The sequence below is a fragment of the Symphalangus syndactylus genome, chromosome 3 (assembly GCF_028878055.3).
Source record: "Symphalangus syndactylus isolate Jambi chromosome 3, NHGRI_mSymSyn1-v2.1_pri, whole genome shotgun sequence".
Lineage (NCBI taxonomy): Eukaryota > Metazoa > Chordata > Mammalia > Primates > Hylobatidae > Symphalangus > Symphalangus syndactylus.
In genome coordinates this window covers 33,258,573-33,272,475 of record NC_072425.2, presented here as the reverse complement: position 1 = coordinate 33,272,475, position 13,903 = coordinate 33,258,573, and the positions used below count along the sequence as shown (strand labels likewise).

General features: G+C 35.2%; 2 protein-coding genes across 7 annotated transcripts in view; one reads left to right on the top strand and one right to left on the bottom strand.

Annotated features, from left to right (window-relative positions):
* Positions 1-13,903, bottom strand: part of SHOC1 (shortage in chiasmata 1) — a 108,882-nt gene that overhangs the window by 20,400 nt on the left and 74,579 nt on the right. For 5 of the 6 annotated variants that reach the window (XM_055271497.1, XM_055271502.1, XM_055271498.2 and 2 more), the window contains 4 exons: positions 11,282-11,386; positions 7,539-7,717; positions 6,256-6,328; positions 1,012-1,081 (listed from right to left, as the gene is read on the bottom strand). In XM_055271497.1, the coding sequence (XP_055127472.1) occupies positions 1,012-1,081; positions 6,256-6,328; positions 7,539-7,717; positions 11,282-11,386 (427 nt within the window). The remainder of the gene's footprint in view (positions 1-1,011; positions 1,082-6,255; positions 6,329-7,538; positions 7,718-11,281; positions 11,387-13,903) is intronic. The other variant, XM_055271501.1, reaches the window with a different exon arrangement.
* GNG10 (G protein subunit gamma 10) overlaps positions 1-13,903 on the top strand; it is an 81,730-nt gene that overhangs the window by 45,272 nt on the left and 22,555 nt on the right. The window lies entirely within an intron of this gene.

Below are 13,903 nucleotides of genomic sequence, written 5' to 3'. Positions count from 1 at the left end.
TCTAATCTATGCCTCATCTTAGAAAGGCACTGGTGCATTTTCTGTTGATTTGCTCTTCAATTGTGTTAATTTCTTTATATTTTTCTTCTTAATGATCATATATTTTTATACCAGGATATAAAAACCTGTAGCCTATTTCATATCCTCAAATGGGAGACAGCCTGATTTTATTACCTGAGTACTATCAATAACAGAAATCAGCGTGAAAAATCAGTCTCATTTTCTTACAAATATAAGGTCTTACTCTTAGATAATTACATAATAGAATATTATCTGGCAACTTTAAAATGGGATTTTTTTTTCTTAATGGGCTTCATAAATGATTTAACAACAACAACAAATGGACACTTAAATATCATAAATTTAGCTTTCTTTTCTCATAAAATATCATAAACATTTTCAAATCTCATAAAACATACCACCTACTATAATTAAAATTCTCTATTGCTGCTATCTAGAGCAATCTAGAAGTTAAAAAGTACCTATGTCCAGTTTTTATGGACTTCTATTTGATCTACATTTTTTTTATTATTTGTATCCCAATATTTGAAAAAAATAATTTCTATGTAAAATGAGGCAAAATAAAGAGTTTTACACAATTCAACATTTGATTTATTATTAACAGGCCCTCACTGAAAGAATTTCTAAAGGACATACTTCAGGAAGAAGGAGAACCCTGAAGAAAGAAAATGTAAAAAACAATGCTGAGCAAAGAAACTGATACAAATATACTCTAAATAGGCACTTCTGTACTACAATAACAATAGTATTATTATTATTTGGGGATATTAAAATAAGATTGAATTAAATTTCTGGACACTAATAACATATAATACACAGGACAATGATCAGAATTAAAGTGCCCTATGTAAAGCATTTTTCAGGAAGAGGGTAGAGGCATTGCTTAGTTTCAGATTTTGTTAAATTTTTAAAGTTAACTTCTAGGAAGATTTTGCTTTTCCTGTGAAACTGGTATGTTTGTTCCTCACAGATGAAGGAATGAATTTTTACCCCTTTAAAACACCTTCAGATTCCAGAAAACCTTTTCTTTCATTTGAATGAAGGACAGTCAGTGTTAAACCTGTTGGCAAAAAGAATAACTTTTTTCAGTGTCTTGTTCAGATACATATTTTTGGTATGTCATATATTTCACTACCATAAAAATGAATTAAAAATCTGTGAATAACAAAACTGCTTAAAATACAATTTGCTAGATTATTTTTCTAAGTTTAGCATATCAGAAAGTTTGAACCATAACCAATATTTCTCTTGTGTGTATACATAGAGCATGGAAATTCTAAATTTATTACATAAAATAATAAAATTGATGAAAAAATTATTTTTGTTAATTTTTAATTTTTATTTTTTTATTTTTTTTGAGACAGAGTCTCGCTCTGTCGCCCAGGCTGGAGTTCAGCGGTGCGATCTTGGCTCACTGCAACTCCCGCCTCCTGGGTTCAAAGAATTCTCCTGCCTCAGCCTCCCAAGTAGCTGGGATGACAAGTGCCTGCCACCACGCAAAGCCAATTTTTGTATTTTTAGTAGAAACAGGGTTTCACCATGTTTGTCAGGCTTGTCTTAAACTCCTGACCTCAAGTGAACCCCCGCCTCAGCCTCCCAAAGTGCTGGGATTACAGGCATGAGCCACTGCACCCCCAAAAACTTAAAGTAAGCAAATTAAACACTCACCAATCCTCTGCAGTTAATTTTATTTTGCTAAATGTCATAGTAGATTTTTATCTTTGTTCTCTAGCCAAAAATTTAAGTACATAACTAAATAAGAGACTGTATTTCAATGTAATAGGAATGCCTTTATTCTCTTTCTACTGAGTATTTAGAAGCAGAAGACTTATTGGGAACTGTTTCTTAGATTCACTCTTGCTTCTGATACTTTAAATTTCTTATTTTACTAATGTTTAAACAAAATATAATAAATTTCAAAATATTCTGTACCCATCCACACAATTTATTTTTGGTAGACATAATTGATTCAAGAATAGCTAATTCTAGTTCAAATAAATTATATACTCTATTAGTGTTATTTTTTCAACCACAGAGTTGACAAAGGTGTGATATAATAATAATGAGAGTAATGGTTAATAATTTCATGTAACTTTACTTAATATGACAATAGTTCTGGTAGTGATAAGAAGTGAGTAATATTTCTCTTTTATAATTCATAAGGTGATTCTTCTATTTAAAACCTAATCTGGCCGGGTGCGGTGGCTCACGCCTGTAATCCCAGCACTTTGAGTGGCCGAAGCGGGTGGATCACCTGAGGTCAGGAGTTCGAGACCAGCCTGGCCAACATGGTGAAGCCCTGTCTCTACTAAAAAAATACAAAATTAGCTGGGCATAGTGGCACAGGCCTGTAATTCCAGCTACTTGGGAGGGTAAGGCAGGAGAATGGCTTAAACCTGGGAGGTGGAGGTTGCAGTGAGCCGAGATCGCGCCATTGCACTCCAGCCTGGGCAACAAGAGTGAAACTCAAAAAAACAAAACAAAACAAAAAACAAAAAACAAACAAACCTAATCTGCTTAAATGATTGTATTAGCTATGATCCCAAAGCAGATTAATTACTTGGTAAGTGCAGTACTAGATCTTACAAACACATAGAAAACAGAACTACATTTTTACTTTCTAACACTAGGCAGAAAAAAAAGGCCTCGCTTCCAGAAACTGAGGATAATTGCCATCCTGAAAAAGAGTAAAAACATCTTCCAGTTTATAGATTCAAAATTTTTCTGTCAGTAGACCTTGTTGAAATGAAGATAACAAGCTCAGTGATTACATAATCCTGAATTCCAAAAGAGACAGGAGTATTCAGCATGAAACCTAGATATGTGATACAGATACAGAGTAATAATCTGTCAATAAGGGTGACTATAGTCAGTAATAACTTAATTGCACATTTTAAAATAAAGAGTGTAACTGAGTTGTCTGTAACTCAAAGGATAAATGCTTGAGGGGATGGATACCCCATTCTCCATAATGGGCTTATTTCACATTGCATGCCTGTATCAAAACATCTCATGTGCCCCATAAATTTATACACCTACTATGTTCCCACAAAAACTAAAACTAAAAAAAAATCTGTCAGTGTATCTTCAGTAACATCAAAGGAGAAGCTGTCGCACTGAGTAGGTTTAAATATTCTTCTCTGTGGAGCAGGCATATTTCCTCAGGTTCTTCACAAAAACATTCCTTTGGTTATCCAAGTCACTTTCTTTGATAGTGCAAACATTGCTCAGCACTTTCCTGATTTTTTAAAAAAATGTTTCCAATTACCCTGATTACAGACAACTGTGGTAGTCTCAGCCCCATAATTGTTAACTATTGCTCTAACAATTTGGTACTAGTAAGGATCTTATGAATTTAGTGGATACAAATCATCTTCCCAGGATTGGAAAACTGAATGAAATAATAAGATCCAAGTTTACAAATATGGACCCTGGATATATGATAACTTCATCAAGAAATAGCACCTTATAAGACTCTGCTTGAGAGACCTTTCCATTCTCACATTACCATAATTTAAAATATTAGTTAACTTTACTTCCTGCACTGATGAGCAGATCTATGTGGCTATATTTGTATATTTCAGTTCAGTCTTTTTCACTAGTTTTAGTGTGTACTAGGTATATAGAGGGGCACTAATTGGCACATTCATTTGTTCAATAAACTTTTATTGAGTGCCTTCTATGTTGTGGACATTTTCCTGAGTGCTAGGAATACAAATTAGGGTATGATCTGAACCCCCCAAAAGCAGACATTTTAGTGAGGAAAACAGATAAGAGGATCATTTCTAAGAGTGATAACACCCTTACAGCCTAGGGTGGGAGGTGGTGCTTTAGAAGTATGCACATAATGGGCTGAGAGCACAGAGGAAAAGCATGGAAATCAAGCCTTCCTGAACAAACGTTTTAATTAATTTTTAAAAAATATGTAGGAGTTAGCTTCCTAACAAAGTGGGAAGAATATTCTTACAGCAGGAACAGGAGGTATAAAGGCATAGAGATATGAAACAGCATCATAGTTTGGTAAGGTAAGAGTAAAGAACTATTTTAGGAGATGAAGATGGCAAAAATGCAGCTTATAGACGGAAGAGAAATGGTAACCAAAGGGTGACATAGGTTGACAGTGGTATTTTATTTTATTTTTAAGACTGAAGGGCTTGAACATTAAGGAAAAGAGTCATTAGAGAGAAAGTTTGGGCTAGGAAGTAGCTGATGGAACAAAGTGCTTGAGACTGCAGGAGGAGATGGTATCCAAAGCACAAGTGAAAGATTGGTCTTCAAACGGAGGTTCATTTCTATAGAGAAAAAGAGGAAAGGATAAAGAACAGAGAGAAATGCAGGTAAGTCTGTAAATGGTGATAGAGACAGGAGGCAGCCAATGGTCCCCTGGCGAAACCCCTCCTTCAAGCCTAAAACAGCCTGAAGGCTGAAAAACCAGACTGCAGGTCCTGGATGAAGCCCAACCTTTCTTGACTGATTCTTTCTGAATAATGCTCACCTGCGCACTGGGAAGACAGGATGAGGCCTTGGGAAGTTCCTGCAGTTTGCAGGAGGCAGGATCCTGTCCTGTCCTCTTCCTGTGTGGTAACCTGGGATTCAATCTGTGAGATGGGGGTCTATTAACAGGAACCCCTCTCGCTTTGCTGAGTTTTTTCTTTTTCACCCAATAAATTCTGCTCCTCACCCTTCAAAGTGTCTGCGAGCCTAATCTTTTCTGGTCATGTGACAAGAGCCCGGTTTTTCTACAACAATTGCAGGGAAGGAAACTGAGGAGGATACTTAAATGATTAATGAAAATTAGAAGGCACAATTCCCTTCCAAAAAAATGAAAGGATTGGTAATATAGTAGGGGTTTTTGGTATAGTCATTTGGAAAATAGGAGTGGAACTAAGAATATATAAAAAGATTGTTAAGACGTCTTAAGAGCCCAGGTAAATTTAGAGGGCATGAGTTTGTAGTACTACCAATCTATATGGCTATGTGATTCTCTCCAACAGTGCTCAGCATCTCAGGTGTAGGAATAGAGAAATTAAGTGAATTGATTGATTCAGGGTTGAGGATTAAATGAAAAGTACAATAGAAGCATAAGACTGATTAAAGTGATGGGTCAAATCACTGAGTCTGGAAAGAAAAGGAGATGAAACAAAAAAGTAGCTAGTGGATTATAGATCTCTAAGATGTTGAGGATCACGAAAGAGCTATAGGTATAAAAGAGCAGTGTATCAGAATTTAAGTTCAGAGGTAGGACAGTTCTGCATTATCACAAGTTCAATGGAATAGCCAAGGAACTGAAGATGAATATAATTTTTGTTGTGGAGGCCAATGAAACTATAAGGCCAGGGTGTCGAATGAATCATTCACATTAGAAACATTAAAGACATCTAGAATAATGACAGGACTAGAAGTGTCAAGAATACCATGAGCTAGGTACACAATTGTCCATGGATGATGGGAAATGACCAGGTGGTTAGTAGATGATGAGTGGTAGAGAATGCTGTGGCAATATGGCACAGCCTCAAAGGTAGAGAAATAATGTTTTGAAAATGATAATGGAAAGCAAGAAATGGCTTTCTCATCTCTGTGAGGTATATATATGTAGAGAAAATTATCAGCTTTTATATGAGAGGAAGTAGTATCATGCGGAGAAAGTTGGGCTTCAGTTAAGACAAAGGAGATGAAGAATGAGAAGAGTTTGCATAACAAGCAATGGATTCCACAGCACAAAGTGGAAGGGGTTGACAGAAGGGGCAGCAGTGGGTAGAAAAGTGTAGTAAGTGAGGAAAACAGACAAGAGAACTGAAGAATTGGGAGTTGAAGAATGATACTAAAACGAGAGTCCTAGGTTCAAATTCTGACTCCCTAACTACCTGTGAGATTTGGCATGCTACATCACCTTTAGCATGAACTTTAGTTTCTTTTTTGTAAAACTGAGTTAATAAAACCTATTCATAGAATTGCAAGTAGCTAATATTATTTAGCAACTAGTAGGCAATCAATAAAAGGTGTCAATTATTAGTAATAACAAATACATATAAACACCTTGTAGTATATTTATACTGCAAACTTATAGTCCAGACTGATTTAAAAGCTGGTTAGATCCCAATGAGTTATACCCTTTCAAAGGGTGAATTTCATGCTATATTAATTATGTCTTATTTTTAGAAGCTGTTTAGATCAATACACTTTTATAAGTTCAAGCATTTGTTATCAAATGAAGCATAATTTAAAACTGCCTACCTTCTATTTTGTTAAGAATTTTAATGAGTAAATGTTTTTCACCATCTGAGTCCATTCTTATTATAATCAGTACCTAGTCAAAAATAAAAATTTCATATATATGTGAATGATTATTCTTTTTCACAGTCTTGATACAGTGACAAAATAACAAACTTTAATTGGTCCTATGAAACTAATGACAATAAGATTACAGAGCAAATATTTCTGTTGTAAAAGATGTCAATACTTAAACACCAGGAATATATTCTGGTAAGATCAAATATTGGTGAAGAAAATATTTTGGGGTAGGCCATTCTTAGCATTCTTCAAGTATCCCCACATATGTGACTATCAATACATAGGTTGTCTCTGTTAGTGTTAAATTCAACTCACACATTTAAATTTGTTGGAGAAAACCCATGATCTGCTGCTATATTTTGCTACTTACCAGTACAGTTTTGTGGGGGAGAGGTGGGAGAGCAAATTATTTTCAATTTAAAATTTCTCACCCAAGAAACTATAAAGTTGCAGTTAAGAAATAGGAGGCATAGAGCGAAAAATCAGAAAAAGGCCACAATTTATATCTGGATTTTTAGTGTAAAAGATTTGAAATGCTTTTCTGCTTGATAAGATTTTAAAAAGCAATTTCTGTTAAAACTTCATTAATGCAACCTTTATTTGCTTGATGTAGGGTAGGCAAATAATTGTGAATGTAATCCAAGGCATAAACTAAATGTTTGTTCTGGTGGAATCATATGAGATTCTGGCTCAGTATTTTAAAATAAATCATTGAGTTCTATTATTATGTATATGTTCATGAACTTATATAAATACTAGACAAAATTTCTGACAATTGGAGAACAAATCCATAGGAAAACTATGCATAATAAAAATTAAAGTTTGTTTGGCTCTTTTGCCCAGGCTGGAGTGCAGTGGAACAATCATGGCTCACTGCAGCCTCACCCTCCTGGGCTCAAGAGATCCTCCCACCTCAGCCTCCCTAATAGGTGGAACTACAGGTGCACACAACCACGCCTGGCTAATTTAAAATTTTTTTTATAGAGACAAGGTCTCAGTATGTTGCCCACACTGGTAAAGTATTTTTAAATTCGAGACATGAATAATGATGCAAATCATCCTTTCTATGGGTCTGATTCTGTTCTGTTACCTTATTCAAGGACTAAACCGTCAAGGGACTAAGTAGTATAGACTACTTCATAATTTTAAAGTTAATGCAAAAATCTATCTCCCATCCAATTCTTACTTAAACTGATTATTTTACCTGCTTTATTCCAATACTTAACCTTAATTTGCTGTTGACTTTGCATCCAACTTAGTATCTGACATTGCAATTCTTGTATCTTGTAGTTGGTTTCAGGCTTTTTCCCCCTAATAAACTGTACAATCTCCAGCTGTCTCCAAATGTCACCCAAATAGGGGCCTAAAATGCTATTGTAGATATCCTTTGCCTTTGACAAATATCCTATTGAAGCAAAATTAGAAATAATTGCGTAAGTATTTGTTTTTTAAGAAACTCCGTGGTAAAAAAGGCTGAAAGAAAAATAAGTCAAAGCAGAGACAGTTAAAATTTCCTTTAATTGTTTTCTGATTTTGATCAGATATTGACTAATAAAAACTAATAAAAACTTTAAAACGGAGTGAAGCTTAAAAATATGTACCACATATCTCTTTTTAAGCTGCATATATACATTCATATATGCTAACACACTCTCTGAATATGTAACCTATCCTGCCTCCTGGCTTGTTGAATGCTATTGCACTCTTCCTAAATCCCAGGATCTATATTTACATGGAAGTCCTGTTGAAATGCTACTTAAGTGGAATGTTCTTGGTATTTTATCTGTACAACTTTTGTACTTGATATCTGCTTATTTATGTATATCACTTAGCCTATAAGCTCTTTCAGGGTAGAACATGTGGTATTTATACATATTTAATTCATATGGCTGCTAAAACAGCAGTGCCTAATTCAGGCTCACTAAGGGCATTTTTAAACATAAATTCATCCTTGAACGTTCATATTCAGTACATCTAGATTATGTCCTAATGATTTCTATGTCTAAAAAGCTCTCCATGTGATTCTGCTGAATTTCACCAGAGTTACCACCAGAGCACCTGGCATGGTAACTTACATAGATCAGGTGTTTAATGACTATTTGGGTAACAAATGAAATAATAAACTTGGGTAACAAATGAAATAATAAATTTTAAAAATTTAATGTCTATATACAAGTTTTATGTATGTGTGCATATTAATTCTATTTATATATTAAAATTGCTAGACTGATGGGCAACTTAGAGACTGACTTATGTTCTTTCTGCCTCTTTAACTTCAGACCTCCCCCTGATTCTCTATATTGCCAAGATAATTAACCTTTTGAAAAATAAATGTAATCCAGTAGCATCCCTGAAATTCTTTTGTGTAGCTTAAAGGGCTCTCCATGATTTGGCTTTTTCTTATTTCTCCAGGCCTAGCTCCTGTTTGCCTTCTACGTTGTCCTCTTCAATCGAACCACATGGAACTGTTGGCAACATTTCCACTGGTACATTCCTCTGGGCTCTTAATTCTGCCTAGAATAGTCTTTTATACTGTGTCTACTTGGCAAACTTCTACTTATTTTTTTAAAAACATATTCATCTTAAGAATAATAGTCTCCATCCTTTGTGCCACTACCATATATCTCTGTTGTAATACCTATCACATTGCATAATAAACACTGAATTTATTTCTGGGTTAAAGCCCAGAAGAGAAACTCTATTATTTGAACCTAAAACTCATTACCTTGCCAGCTTGGGAGAGGGAGCAAACTGGAAGCTAGGAGAAAACACAGAATTCTGGCAGCCAGACCTCCATGGATTTTTTTTCCTCTGCCATTATACAGAGAGGAAGGAAGGACAACCTAACTTGATCTTGGCTTTCAAGCGGTATAGAGGAAAGAGCAAGCCCTCTACTAAAAATGTCCAAAGCAACTAGATTATTCATATGGCTGGATACCTGGAGATTAAGAAGTTAGTTTTCCAACAAGAATCTTACTTTTGTGGTATTCCTTAAGGTAGATAAATAGTAATGCCAAAGTATGATTTAGTAAATGCATTTCTTAGAGGAACAGAAAGAATTCAGTCCAAGTATAAAGCTCTCAGTGGTCTCACTTAACTAGGGTAAATTATAGACTACACTACTTAAAGATAAATATTGTTTAAGCCAACCTCCATAAATATTATTTCTTTCTTTCTTTTTCTTTTTTTTTTTTTTTGAGACGGAGTTTCACTCTTCTTGCTCAGGCTGGAGTGCAATGGCGCAATCTTGGCTCACTGCAGCCTGCGCCTCGTGGTTTCAAGTGATCCTTCTGCCTCAGCCTCCTGAGTAGCTGGGACTACAGGTGCACACCACCACGCCAGGCTAATTTTTGTATTTTTAGTAGAGGCAGGGTTTCACCATGTTGGCCAGGCTGGTTTTGAACTCCTGACCTCAGGTGATCCACCCACCTCAGCCTCCCAAAGTGCTGGGATTACAGGTGTGAGCCATGGCACCCAGCTCATAAATATTATTTATTTAATCCAAGGCTTTGGTAAGTATTGAGCACACCATACTTGGCTAGATTATGCACTTGACCAAGTATTATTACTAAACTACAGCTACCTTTAGAAAGCCCAACATGGTGCTCTTCTTTTCTTCTTCAATTAAACCACTTGAGTGTTGACACTGGACTGGGTTGTCTTATCTCCATCCTCAGACAAGTAAGGACTGGGGGCTAAGAATCCTACTTTACAGTACCTAAACAAGCATAAGCGTGTAGTGTCACATGCTCTTTTATTTAGTCACCTGACTTCATTGTGCTTCTCAGCTTCTATAATAGATTGCTAGCTCTACAAACAGTGAGACTGGTTATTACTCATGATATTAAAACAGAATTTCAGAATCTAGAATATCTGAGGTACCACTGTTTTAGAGGGAGTACATTGATGATTCACTGCTGCTCAATATTTACCAAAACTTTGGATTAGAAAAATAATATTTATGTCTGGATCATAAATAAGAGAAAATGTCTGGGTCTTATATCAGAGGAAATTTATTTTTATGTTTGAAGTAGGTTCTAGGAAATCTAAATTATAAAACATAATTCCATAAACATACCATTATTAAACAAGTCTAGGCCGGGAGTGGTGGCTCAAGTTTATAATCCCAGCCCCTTGGGAGGCCAAGGCGGGTGGATCACCTGAGGTCAGGAGTTCGAGAGCAGCCTGGCCAACGTGATGAAATGCTGTCTCTACTAAAAATACAAAATTAGCCAGGCGTGGTGGCAGGTGCCTGTAATTCCGCTTCTTGCAGGGCTGAGGCAGGAGAATGGCATGAACCCAGGAGGCAGAGGTTGCAGGTTGCAGTGAGATCACACCTCTGCACACCTACCTGGGCAACAAAGCAAAACTCTGTCTCAAAAAAAAAAAAAAAAAGTCTAAATAATCTTGCAATAAGGGGCCTAAAGCAGTAATGTAGTAAGACAGACATTTTAATTTTGATAGGTTATAAAAAATTCCAAAATCTCAGAAATTTCCAATATGCTCAAAATAGTTTGATTTTATTACCCAAGTAATTCGTATACTAATATAGACACGACTAAAAAAGAAATTGCAAAAGATCTTACTCCTTATAGTTATATTTTACATAGCAAAGACTCAAAGCCACAAACATGCAACAAGGACCCAAAATGTTTATGGCAAAATGTGAAATCTCACATTAAAAAGTCATGCATGATAATGATTAGACAATCAAATCTGCTAGATTAGAGAATCCTAAATCTATTTTTCTAGGTGATGATAGTGTTAAGGACAATTTCTTTTAATGAATACAAGCAGAATAAAATGTATATATTTCATTAGAATTATGTCAAAATGTATGTAATGCTTAGTATAATAGAAAAGAAAGCTACATCATTTCTTATAAGGTGTATCTTTTTCAGAAAAGTAAGTTATTTCAGATGAAATATTTAATAGGAAGAAAAGAGGAAATAAAATATTCCCCACCAACCCAATGCTGTGTCCAAGCTGCATGTTAAAAGGACATCTCTAATTGTTACCAGAAGATGTAAGACAGCGGCATGCCTGAAAGTCATTTCTCTTTCATCGATTGTACCTAAGTAAGAAAAATATATTTTAAAACAGACTATATATTACAGTTTTAGAATATGTATCAGAATCTGCCTAACAGTGGGAGCTAACATTTATTATTGAGTGCTTACTATATGCCAGGCTGTATATAAGCTGGCTGTTTCATTGAATCCATAACAATAGTCCCATCAGACAAGTTTATTATGATCCAAATTTTATGAATGAGGAAATAGTATTAATGAGGTTAAGTAACTGTCCAAGGTCAGTTAGTGAGTAAATGGTAGAGCTGTCATTTAAACTCAGCTAACCTGAGAATTCATGCCCTTGTTGCTTCCAAAGAATATTCAGTTATTTCTACTCCTATTGGGAAAAAGAGTCAACGATTCCCAGTTATGAAACAAGAATAAAAATAAATTCATAACTTGCCAACTGATTAAGATAAAAGTAGAGGATCATAACATGAAGAAATACCTTGAAATGGAGGTAGACACCTAGGGATATTTATTCAAAGGTATAACTCAAACAAGAGATAAACTCACAGGGACAGGCTAATTGCCTAATTGTGTTCCATTTAGTTCCAGAGCTTTTTTGGATGATAGATTGGATTTTTCTGCATATAAAAGTGAGACCAAGAAGATGGTATTCTAGACCCCCTGCCCCAATTTAACCAGAGAAGCTCTACTTTTCTTTTTCATATATTGGGATCTCATGAAATATTTATTTGAACAAAGAATTCTGCTAAAAAGTTTGCAAATTGATTATCTATTCAATGAAGATCAAGGCAAATGTGTAGCAGGGAATTAAGAGGCAACAGGAAAGCCAATTATGGGTAGTATATTCAGCCCCTAGAAGGACTTATGGGAACAAGCCAATCATGACCTGCAAGAGATGAGAATAGGGCAGAGAAAACATATTTGGGGAACTGGAAATGTAAAAATGCTTGGAAAATGGAGTACAGACTAGGAAACTAGTTGTGGGAAATGGTCTGACTTCTTTTAATCTAGGTTTACTTAATCGTTACTTGTAGGCTTAGTTTTATCTCAATTCTGGGGCCAATGAAAGAATATTAAGTATAACAACTATTCACTTGCTGGGGATTAATGAGATATTGTTCCAATTGGATACCCAAAACCATGTCCCTTTTTTGTCCTCTATTATACTTCATACATACTTATGCTGTATATTTTATAATAATCATCATTCTGCTCAATGATGTTCAAAGCCTTTAGAAGCTCAACCCATATTCAGCTAATTTAAAACCTGAGAATTACAGGACTGAAACTATATCTAGAAGACATGAGTTTTTATTTTATGTACGTCTTGTCTTCTTTCATAAATGCCAGTTTGCTGACAATTGTTCTTTTCTATCCAGTATAATCATTACCAGAATGCCAGCTCCCCAAAATGTTGATCTTGATGCCTTTCTGTGGCTCAGGTATTTCAAGTAGTAAACTATGGATTAACACCTTCCTCTCAGACCAGGTATTCTATCTCAGTAATACTACTGTGACCTCCAGGTTTTGGTGACTAAAATGTTGCTCCCCTCAAAGACTGGGCACTCTATATGGAAGAAGATTAGAGTCAACTTTTTTTTCATTTGTAAAAGAGAGTAAACCTTTAAAAAATATATAGGACATCTAAGTTTAATGAATTTAGAAAACAGACTTTAAAAATAAATTAAGTAGATTCCAGGTAAGATGGAGTAAGTACACTCCACCCTGTCTCTTCCATTGAATACAACTATAAACACAAAACAGAATACATGAAACAGCTATCTGAAAACTCCAAAAGGTAAATGCTAGCAAGTGGACTGGGTAAGGAGCTCAGATTTCAAAATGCCACCAAACAAGTGGTGAGTTTCCTATTTTTTCCGCTTCTGGTATTTACTGGCTTAGACTAAAGCAGCCCAAAGCCCAGAAGTGATTACCACCATGTGGACAGAAAGAGCTCCAACAGAAGTCCTCATTTTGTCTAATACAGAAAACTAGGTTGTTGTTTTTTGCTTTCAGAATTTTCAAAATGTTACTCATTGTCTTTTCATTTATATTATTTATGTCAAAAAATCTCATGTTACCCTTATCTTTGTTTCCTGCATGTGGCATGTCTTTTTTGTTCCTCTGGCTCCTCCTACAGTTCTCTTTTTATTATTGGCTTTGAGTAATTTGATTATGTGGACCTTCTTTGTGTCTCTTGTACTAAGTATTCATTGAGATTTTTGCATCTGTGGGTTTGTAGTTTTCATTAAGTTTAGAAAGATTTCAGTCATTATTTCTTCAAATATTTTTTCCATTTACTCTCTTTTCTCTTTTGAGAATGCTAATTACGTATGTTAGGCTACTTTAAGTTGTTCCACAGCCCACTGATGCTCTTTTCTTTTATTTCTTTTTCATTCTTTCATGCTTTACAGTTTTTGCAGAGTGATTGTTTCTATTGCTGTGCTTTCAAGTTAACTAATTTTTTCTTCTGCAATATTTAATCTGCCATTAATCGCATCCACTATATTTTTCATCTCGTGCATTGTAGTTTAGTCTCTAGAAGTTTG